Here is a 10,893-nt window from a genome sequence, read left to right as displayed (position 1 = left end):
TAAATGCCCCTGAGTTCAATCCCCGGTACCAAAAAAAAAGTATTTAAAAATGCCTGGTACCATTACATGAGTTTACCAGACAGTGTGCCAAGTGCCGGGAACACATTCTACTGTGGGTCAGACTGCCACACTAAGTTTTAACTACCTGAACATGGAGCTACTTTCCCAGACAAGCCTGTCCTGGCATCTATTTTTGCCTTTTTTATTAGGTGGCAACAAGACCTGCAGGCTAATCCTACGTGACTTGGCTAAAACTTTGTAATTAAAGTAGAAAATCAAAGTTCTGATCTGGATCATCTAGACACCCAAAAGCTATTCTCAGCTCAAATTACTCAGATGACTGCTGGACTGAACTTATTCACATGTAATTCGACATTACATTTGCCTCCTAGGGCACCCAAAGAGAGGCCATTTAAGTTAAAAAAAAATCAAACAAGCAAACTTGGGCTCCAGCTTGAGTCAAATCAATGGGCTCCTCCTAACAAACCATTAACAAAAAACTGGAGCCCTTTCAAAAGCCTAGCTAGAAAATTACCAGTTCCAGAATACTTACAGGAAAATGGGGAGAGATCATAACAGACTCAGTAACAATTCTCACCCCTAGTACTGAAGGCTCTTCAGTTCTTACCACTGTTACCTTGTGCATCAGTTGGCCAATTGAGCCTAAAAGGCAGGGCGTCACACTAATCCCAGCAGCTCGGGAGGCTGAGGCAGGAGGATCATGGCTAGTTCAAAGCCAGCCTCAGCAAAAGTGAGGCCCTGTCTCTAAATAAAATATAAAATAAGGCTGGGGATGTGGCTCAGTGGCCTAGTGCCCCTGAGTTCAATTCCTGATACCCCCCCAAAAAAATAAATTAAAAAACAGAACAATGCCACTAATAATAAAACCATAGACTTGTTTTGAACAGCAAATGTTTCACTTCCTAACCCATTGGGCAAATTATCTTGCCTGTGAAATGGGTATAAGCACCTTATGAATGCTTCAGGATGATCGATGTAGAAGTACTGATAACTGGTGGCATTTAGCTTAAACCTGAATTGATATTTCAAAATGCTAGTTTAGACCAAATTGCAAATACTAAGCCAACAGTCCTCCAAGACTAAAAACCACCTGGGGGGACCTGTTGAATATAGAAAAGCAGACGCCACCTAGAAGTTCTTTAGCAGATATGGGGTATGACCCATGAACTTGCATTTTAATATCTCAGGAGATCCTGATATCTGATGCATTCTTTTGAAGTACCTCAACATGTGAGGAAAATCTAGATGTAAGCAAAGGAGCCTCTCAGGGATCTTTTGTGAATAGTGGAGCAAAAGACTTGAAATATCCTATCTTCTAGGAGAGGGAAGTCAGCAGCTCTGATGGTTTTGTACTGTTGGTTGTTTTATTGTTATTTAGAGTAGTAGGCATTGAAGCCAGGGATACTCTACCACTGAGGTACATCCCCAGCCCTTTTGGAGACAGGGTCTCACTAAATTGCCCAGGCTGGCTTTGAACTTGCAATCCTCCTGCCTCAATTTCACACGTACGTAGGATTACAGGGTGTGCCACTGCACCTGGCTCTGTTGGTTGTTTTAGACTCTAGTAAGAATTCAGTTTGGGCTGGGGATGTGGCTCAAGCAATAGCGCGCTCACCTGGCATGCGTGTGGCCTGGGTTCGATCCTCAGCACCACATACAAACAAAGATGTTGTGTCCACCAAATACTAAAAAATAAATATTAAAATTCTCTCTCTCTCTCTCTCTTACTCTCTCTTAAAAAAAAATAACATGCATGCATTAAGGAAGAACTCTCATAAGAAATATATAAATATTAAAAAAAAAAAAAAAGAATTCAGTTTGATCAATCTTGCCTAGCCTGGGTCCTTTTTGAGGCAAACCCAAGGGAGAAAGATTTGGCAAACCATCTTGGCATCTGGGGCAGCTGTTAAGTAGATGGTATTCATGCTGGATGTTTGACCATGGATGAGCCCCAGTGTCGGGGACTGGAAGAACTGCTGGTCAAGTCAGTGAGGTTTTCTGGTTTCTGGGCCTCCTCTTGGCCCTGATAGAAACTATTCCTAAATTCTCTCTCTACCAGTTTCAATGACCCCTTCATCGGTGCTTCTCCTACCACACAGGTGTTCCTTCAGCCTACAGCCACCTGCCCAGAGTCTCTTTCTTCTTTGCATAGCTTGAATAAACTATTGCATGGCTGACCTACTCCCCAGCCCCTCAAGGCTTCTCTCCTTGTTCCACCCCACTTTTGTTTATCTTCTTTCATTTATGGCCTAACATAGTAACAGTTGTCACTTGAATAGTAGATTTTAAGTGGGGCTACCTAAATCCAATTTGAGTAACAGTCAACTACTAGGTATTAATTAAAACTAGTGTGTTTAAGTGCCAAGATAAATTCTATTAGAAAGGAGGTGTCTACACAGTTCCTGACAGACTCTGATATGTCTCCACCTTGTTCTTTAAAAAATAAAATAAAAGTTTCTGCCAAGAAAATTAAAACAAGCTAGGCACAGTGGCACACAGCAAGACCCTATCAAAAAAAAAAAGTAAAACATACTTGCATTAGTCTTATGGAACTTGACTCCCATGCGGTGACCTGAAATACTGCCTTCTCTGACCTTCTAATATTCTAGATGCACCAGAGTATTTTTAGGTTGTAGTTCAAGACCAGATTAATAAACTTAACTCGGAATAAGATGGTCACTGGAAACACCTGGAGCATCTCCAAGTGGTAGTTCTGAACATGCCTTCCTTGACTGTACCTCCTGACATCTCTCTCTCTACTTCCCCAAATGTCAGGGGTAACAGTGGAATATCTGGTAAATATACTAACTAAGGCAGCAAACACCTCTCATTTTGCAAGTGTATTCCTTTGGATAACTTTGGTGGGATCCCCCTCCCACCGCAGCTAATTACTTGAAGAAGCAGGACAACTTCCCCACAGCGTAAATGCAGTTTACCTGTGTGACCAAAGTGGAGAGGGAATGTGCCTCTGAGGTCTAGCCAGATCCTCCGGGTCAGTCTCGTTCGCAGCCCTTTGCAAGGGTGAGCCAGATAACAATGTTTCCAGTCTAGCTCTGCATCCTCGGCACTGCGCCTGCCCAGTAAAGAAGCTGGCTGTGGCTGGGGAATTACAAACACCACCCCCATGGGAGGTTGGCTTGGGCTATAAGCACAGTTTCTTTACAGCCCTTTTCTATGCCCAGTCCACAGATCATTTCATCAGACAGAATTCGAAAATAAAGTGCTTTATTGCTGAGAACCCCAGAAAGCCAGCCTCAGGGCAGCTGTCTAGGGGTGGAGGCTTAAGTCTCCCACCTCTTGTGAACAGAGAGAGTTGGAACTCAAGGAAGTGTGGTTTGGGGAAGGAGGGGAGACTGGGAAGAGGCATGAGGTGTGCTGAGACCTTGCGCACATCTCCTCCCAACTCTGAATTCAGTGCATTCAGTGACATCGTCAGGAACTTCAAACGGGCCATTGGTGGGAGTGTTTACACCACAGACATTACCCAAGTGCTACCAATCAGGGCTCTTTCCCTGCCAGATTGCTCATTCATAATCACTCCAGGCACATGGCACTCTCCCGGACCCATCTCAAGTAATGAGCCCACCCCAAGCCTGGCTTCTGTGCCTGGAGGCAGCGCCAGCACTCAGCCCTGTGTGTTCTCACCGTCTGGGAAGAACCAGGAGCTCAACAAAGAGAAGGTCTGGAATGAGGTGACCCTCTTCTCTGCTGCTTCTGCCATTTGTCTGGAGGCCCCACTGTTGGCCTCCAACCCCAGATAAAAGTGGTGTCCACCAGAAAGGCAGCTGGGCACTAAGGACAGCTTCCTGTGCTCATGGCAGGGGATGACAGGGCATGTGCACCCAGAGGGGTGGGCACCCGGGGTTGATGTCAGCCTGGCAAAGGGCAGCTGTGGGGCCAAAAGAAGGACTGTCCTTCTTCATGTCCTTCCTCAGCTGACCATCGAGGTGGGGGTCAGAGTGATTCACAGCAGGTCCTGGGAATCAGATGAGTTGCTCTGGCTAGCCCCCGTGTGGGGAGCCCATGCACTAGAGCACATGGCACCCTCCCGGACCCATCTCAAGTTCTGAGAGGGAGAAAAACCAGTAGCCAGGCTGGGACAGTACCTCCCAGCAAGCAGGTGGGACGGAGGGCCAGGACACATAGTATGCACGCATTTCCATCACACTCCCAGGTGCCCTGAAGCCTGGGCTCCTTGCCCGCACCCTGGGTCCTAGATCCCTTCAACCTTCTGCTCAAACCCCCTGGACACCTAAGTCCCTGACCTGCCTTGGAGTCACAAGCAGAAGGCCTGCAGCACCAGACTGGCCTTACAGGATGACCGCTAGCACTCACCCGGTCTGGGAAGGGGTGAGGTGAGGGGCCTGAAAGGGACTTTTTGCAGCTCAGCAGCCACCAGCTGCCCCCTGCAGCATCTGTCCGGCAGCCCCTCATCAGTACTCCTTGGCCTCTTGCAACTGGGCCAGATACTCCTCCTCAGGGGGGTTGTCCGCGCAGGCCCGGCCATTGTTGGGGGGCCGCACAGCATGGTAACGGCTCCAGTCCCCCTTACAGAGGATCCAGGGCAGCTTGTCCACTTTAAAGTGCAGCTCAGGTGAGAAGTCCGTGCTGACAAGATCCGGGGCCCCGGCGCCCTTGCCACGGGTCAGCAGCCGGCTGCCCTCGTCATAGCAGCAGTGCTGGGCGGCCAGCGTGCTACTGCCCCCCGACAGCAGGGAACGCAGGCAGAAACGCGCCGTGGGCTGGTAGACGTCCAGGCGCTCGTGTGGGCCACTGGCGTCCCTCCACCGGAAGCTGCGGCCCTGGTGCTCGTCCTGCAGGCTCACGGCACTGTCCACGGCCTCCAACGGGTATGCACATGGGCAGCTGGGCAGGTCCCGCAGCACCTGGCTCACATACTTGTCTAGGAACTCGCTCTTGCAGTTCAGCCACTTCTCACAGCTGTCCACATCTGCAGAGGGCAGAGGTGCAGGAGGGAAGCTGGTCAGAGGATTGACCATCTGATGGTGGAGTGAGGGCTGATCAAAATTCCAGGCCCCAGCTGGCACAAAAGGCAGGGACAGTTTAGGGGCAGAAGTGGAAGGACCCAAACTAGACCTGGGGCAGACAAGGCTACCCCACACCAACTCGAAACATGAAGTTAAGAGGCAGTCGCTCAGAATGCACTGCCTTTCTCAGGCTCTGACTTAGCGAGTCACTTTGCCCTTCTGGGCATCCTAAAGTCCCTTCTGTCTGCGCTGCCCTCCTCCCAGTTCTCTCCCTGGGAAAGTGTGGCCTGTGATTCCGGCCATACAGAATGAGCTGCCCCTTCCTCTCTGCTCTGCAGCGCTGTGCACCAGCTCATGCTGGTGATGTGTTTCCAACCATGAGACCAGAGCTCTTTGAGGGCAGGAACCAGGCTTTTAGGATTCCCCAGCCGTATCCCAGTGCCAGATGCAGGATTTAGGTTTACTAAGCTTCAGGGTGCTGAGCACAGCCTCGTCAGCATGGTGGCCTGTCTTACTTGTGGGTACAGGTGAGACCAAGGAGTGTGCTCGAAGAAGCATCATCTACCCCCAGCTTCCCAGAAAGAGTGTTCCTGATGTTGTGGACATGGACCCACCTTCCCAGACGGAATCTGTCCCAGAGCCTCCAAAGAGAGACCAGAAAGAAGTCCAAGGATCCCTGTGCCATCCTGCTGCCAGGAAAGACATAGGCCCCACCCCACCTGCCATGATCTCTAAGCTCTCTAGCTGTCATTAAGACCTTCTTACCAGCAGGGACATCAGTGTGGGGGAGGCCAATGGGCCTGCTTCATAAATGCTGTGGCCCCTTCCTGGGGACACAAACCATCCACTGGAGGATGCACTCATAGCCTCAGTGGATGAAGGCCAGGTTCCTGCCCTGCAGTAATGCACTACCGTCTCCAGAGAGGTTCTGCACCATCCCCCAGGGGCAAGGCCTAGCACGCCACTGACCTGGGCCGAGTAAGTCCGTAGCATTGTGGGCCAGGGGCTGCCGCCCCTCGCTGGGAAAGCCCAAGTTGTCCTCGTTCTCAGCGCCTTTGGGAAAAGAGGAGGCCAGGCTGGTGGCGCCCCAGGGCACCTCTGTGCTCCCGGTGGGGAAGCCCAGCCCTCACCAGGCTCTCGGTGCTCACAGAAGCTGGGACAGGCCTGGGACAGGACCACCATATTTGTGAGCTTCCTGCATTCCCAAGACCACCCCCACAACCCCCCACATTCCCAGGTGACAAGACCCGTAGTCTAAGCCATACCAGCCACTCCTATGCAGAGGCTAGGGCCAGTCTCACCAGGGCAGGGGGGGAAATCACAGGTATGGGTCTGGGTGGCAGTGCAGGCATAGCCACAGGCCCGAGTCCTCTGCTGGCTGCCGCTGCTGCAGTTCCCAGTGCAGGGAGACCAGGGGCTCCACTCCTCCTGAGGCTTGCAGTCTGGGTCAAGGCAGGGAGAGGGTGAGTGCACATAGCCTGCAGAGGGCCCTGGTGCAAATCAGCAGTGGGCTGGCCTTCCTCAGCTGGATAAGCCTGTGCCAGAGCACCCGGCCTAGTGGATGGAGCGTGGGCTTGCCCACTCCCTCCGCTGAAAACCCTTGTACAGTGAACAACCTGTAAAAATCTATCAGGTGGCCCTAGGGGGACAGTACAAACCCCTGCCATTCCCTCTGTGCCAACACAGTAATGAATAAGAAATTATCCCTGGGGCTGGAAGCCACCTGACCACTATGTGCATGACCTCAGGAAAGTTCTACACCTCTGAGCTAGAAGGGTTTTTTGTTTGTTTGTTTTCTGGTACCAGGGATTGAATCCAGGAGCACCTAACCACTGAGCCACATCCTCAGCCCTATTTGTATTTTATTTTTGAGACAGGATCTTGCTAAGTTGCTGAGGCTGGCCTGGAACTTGCAATCCTCCTGTCTCAGCCTCCCAAGTCCTAGGATTACAGGAGTGTGCCACCATATCCAGCTGAACTAGTTTTTATGTCAATCAAAACCAAGGGTTACAATACTTCCTTGGCACTGTAGTTATTAAAGAATGTCCCTGCTGCCATGTTAGGACCCACACCTGGTCTGAAGGAGCTCAGTCACACTGGCTGGGCCTGAGAACTGGGGCTGTCTCTGGGATCTAAAAGGACTGGAACAGCTGGTTCTCTCCTGGCTTCCTGGGCAGGCCCAAACAGCCTGGCACCAAGAGTCTGAGGAAAATGAATGTCATAAAAGCAAAAGCCATGAAAACTCTGTTACCTTACAATATTTTGAAAAATTGAGAAGAGCCTGTCATGACTTAGTCCCAGTCACTGGCACCTTGGTCCAATGACAAGGCCTCCCGGGGCTCTAGGGGAAACTGCTGAGACTGTGCATAAAACACATCTGTCCCCAGTGGAAACCAGAACCACAATATTCAAAAATAAAAATTGTTATCATGGGCTGAGCACATGCCTGTAATCCCAGCGGCTCAGGAGGCTGAGACAGGAGGATCGAGAGTTCAAAGCCAGCCTCAGCAAAAGAGAGGTGCTAAGCAACTCAGTGAGACCCTGACTCTAAATAAACTACAAAATAGGGCTGGGGATGTGGCTCAGTGGTCAAGTGCCCCTGAATTCAATCCTCAGTAATGCTCCAGTACCAAAAAATATTTATCATGAGAGGCTAAAAGTGTTAGGAATCTCTTGTCTTTTTGTAATAAAAAGAGCCAGGGCGTTGTTCACTGTATGCTGGTGCTTTATGTACATTAGCTCGTTTAACCCTATTTCCAACCATCCCTACGTAGTAAAGCCTACATGGCTCTCCATTTCACAGGGGAGGGAACTCAGGCACAGTGAGCCTAAATAACTTGCCCAAGGTGGGTCATTCAGCAGAGCCAGGATTCAAACCCACACTGGAAATAAAGTTGACGGTGAGTGGTGAGGTTTACATTTCTCACTTGGTTGGAAACCAGTGGATCTGAGTACACACATTAACAAATGTCTTTCTCCTCGGAGCTGTTGAGAGGGGTGGATGTTGGGGAAAAAAAAACACAATAACTTCCCAGGCTGCGGGTAACAGCACTTTTGAGATGATGATGGTGTTTGTACAGGGCCTAAGCCGCTGGCCTCCCAGCTCCTCCTGCCTGGGAAGACCCTGGCCCTCTCCCCGACCCCCACCCCGACCTCGAGAGGCGGCAGCCTAGGGATGCCAAGCCGGCAGTGCTCACCATAGCTGTTGAGCTCCCTGAAGGACCAGCCATCTGTGGCCCCACCAGACCAAGGCACCTCGTCCTCCTCGGCATCCTCCTGGTCCCCGCCCTCACTGTACTCGGAAAGGTAATCCTCCTCTTCCTCTCCCACCTCCTTCTCTTCCCCTGGGGCTCTGTCCCTGAGGCCAGGGTCCCCTTCCTCATCTTCCAGGTAGCTCCAGAAGAGGGGCCAGAAGAGCTCTTTGGTGGGCATCTGGCTGGGGGCATCCTGAGGCCAGCGATGACTGGGCTCAGCCACCAAGTCCATCTCCACCTCAGCCTGGGGGTCCTTTACCACCTCGATGGTCACCTGCAGGCAGACAAAGCACGGAGAGAAAGGGCTCAGAGCAGGACTCCAAGGAAAGGGGAGGTGACAGGGCCAGCCCCAGAGGCCAGAAGCCCAACCTTGCTTCCAAACCAGCTCTCTTCTCCCTCTGACCATGGCCTCTCGGGAACATGGGGAACAGCCCAGGACACGCTGTGCAGACATGCTGTGCGTCAGAACCACCTGGAGGTCCCTGACTCCCAGAGCCCACATATGGATGTAACAGCTCTGGGGTGAGGACAGACACGGCAGTTCTAGCAAGTGCCAGGGCTGAGACCAACTAGTTTAAGAGAAGCTGGCTCTGAATTCTGGCTCTGCTCAGGGACCGAGAACAGCATGGGGGCTTCCAAGTCCTCAGGGCAGGGTCAGAAAGTGAGAGCGCTGACTTCAGATCCCCCAGCAGCCCTCGGGAGGAGCTCTCACCACACTGTGCATGGGAGAGAAGTAAAACTCACTCATGCGAAACTGAACTTTAAAACATTAGTTTGGGCTACTGTGAAGTAAAAGGAGGTCACTGAACAAAACCTGGGGGCAAAAAACAGCACAGTATAAGAAGAAAATGAGCCCGTCCCGGTGGCCCATGCCTATCATCCCAGGGGTTCGGGAGGCTGAGGCAGGAGGATCGCGAGTTCAAAGCCAGCTTCAGCAACTCAGCCAGACCCTGTCTCTAAATAAAATATAAAAAAGGGCTGGAGATGTGACTCAGTGGTTGAGCACCCCTGAGTTCAATCCCCATCTCCACTACCAATAAATAAATAAATAAATAAGTACTTTAAAACAATTTTAGAATGTTATGTTCTACACTTTAGTGGTCTGTCCCCTAAACTCTTTTGGTGAAAGTGTTTTGCAGATTGTGGCTGACATTAAAAACATGCAGAATTATGATCCTCAAAGATTCAGGACAGGCTGAGACAGTGGAATATGTAGCTGGAATTCTGCCAGCCTCGCCGGTTTCCTCTCCTAGAACACCCTCTGGTGGCAGTCCCCATGATGCCAGTCACCCAACTCTGTACTGCAGGGGCCTCCAGGAAGAGGCTGGGACTGGCTGGGGAGCAGACCTCCACGCCCTTTCCAAGAAGCCTCCCCCACATCCCCAGAACATCCTGCAGTGGACAAAGCATTTCCCACTCATTCAGACATTACCAGGACAGTGCTATCTGTCCCTTGCTGTGGCACAGGGGACAAGAGTCTGAGAGCCAAAAGACTTGTCCAAAGTCCACAGCTAGAAAGGGGGTAGGCACTCTCCCCACACCCCAAGGGGAGGGCTTGGGCATGCGCCTCTGTCTCCACACAGGAACCCCCTCCCCTATGCACTGCAGGGTGGGGCCGAGCCGCCAGCCCAGCTCCTCTCCAAGTGTCCACTGGCCAATGGCCCTTCTGCAGCTCTCACCTGGATGTTGGGGTTCCGGGTGCCCAGGTCTGTGTTGGCCATTCCTGGCAGTTTCTGCAGCTCCATTAGAAAGGGACTGTCCTCCAGGGTCTTGGGAGAGGTGGCCTTGCCTGGGGTCCAGGCTGTTGGCTCCGGGAGAGTCTGGCACCTGTGCTTGCATGGCCCTGCCTGCAGGTGGGTTCCAGGGAGCAGTGGTATCTCCTCTTCTCCAGGAGAGTTGAGATCTGGGGAAGCGGAGGCCTAGGGAGAGACGGAAGGTGGAGTGACTGAGGTCAGGGTGCACCCCACATGGACCCAGGACATGCCAGTCAGGGGGATTCGGGAGCTCCAGGCTGACCACACCACCCGCTCACCCTGGGACTTAACTCCATCTGGAGTGCACATATGGAAAGTGGATCTAACCACTGCCTGCTTTAAGGGTCCCAGTACACAAATGAGGTGCAGCAGGTCGGACCGCGGATTGTGTCCACAAAACACTTTGACAACTGATGCCAACTTGAGGCGGGAAAGGAACATCAGCATGTTCCCACCTCTTTGTTTTGAAGGTGAAAATGAATAGTAAAGAGCTAAGACTGGGGGTCCAAACTGCTGTCTGCAGACCACTCCCCTTGAAATCCTCGCCACCCCATTCCTGCCTCAGGCTCTCAGAAGTCAGAGCAGGAAGGCCTCCAGGGATGGGCTCCCTGGCCACCCGCTCCTGCCAGAGCTGGCCACAGGATGGGTGCATTCCTCCGCATCTCCAACCACAGTGACCTCCCTCCTCCTGCCCCTTGTCCTACTCCAGGATTCTCGCATGGCTTCCGTAGGCCAGGCCACGCACTCTGTGACACTGCAGGTGGGAGGCTGAGAGCACCCCTGCCCACCTAGGGGCCTCGTCAGTCCAGCTCCTTGCTCTCTCCTTGCTTTCTCTTCTCTCAAAAGGCTGGAAAAATAGATTCTGACCTTCTCTCT

At 51.9% G+C, this 10,893-nt stretch overlaps 1 protein-coding gene across 1 annotated transcript; it reads right to left on the bottom strand.

The window, feature by feature from the left end:
- Positions 1 to 3,229: 3,229 nt before the first annotated feature.
- Ism2 (isthmin 2) lies at positions 3,230 to 10,669 on the bottom strand. Its single transcript, XM_071607394.1, has 6 exons — positions 10,529 to 10,669; positions 9,943 to 10,182; positions 8,207 to 8,537; positions 6,275 to 6,451; positions 5,979 to 6,062; positions 3,230 to 4,972 (listed from the first exon to the last, which is right to left on the bottom strand). The coding sequence occupies exons 1-6, from the start codon at positions 10,667 to 10,669 to the stop codon at positions 4,455 to 4,457; spliced, it is 1,491 nt and encodes a 496-aa protein (XP_071463495.1). The 3' UTR covers positions 3,230 to 4,454.
- Positions 10,670 to 10,893: the final 224 nt, after the last annotated feature.

Source organism: Marmota flaviventris, chromosome 2 (genome assembly GCF_047511675.1).
Source record: "Marmota flaviventris isolate mMarFla1 chromosome 2, mMarFla1.hap1, whole genome shotgun sequence".
Classification (NCBI taxonomy): domain Eukaryota; kingdom Metazoa; phylum Chordata; class Mammalia; order Rodentia; family Sciuridae; genus Marmota; species Marmota flaviventris.
Note: the sequence above shows the minus strand (reverse complement) of the source record. Positions and strands in the feature narration are given on the sequence as shown.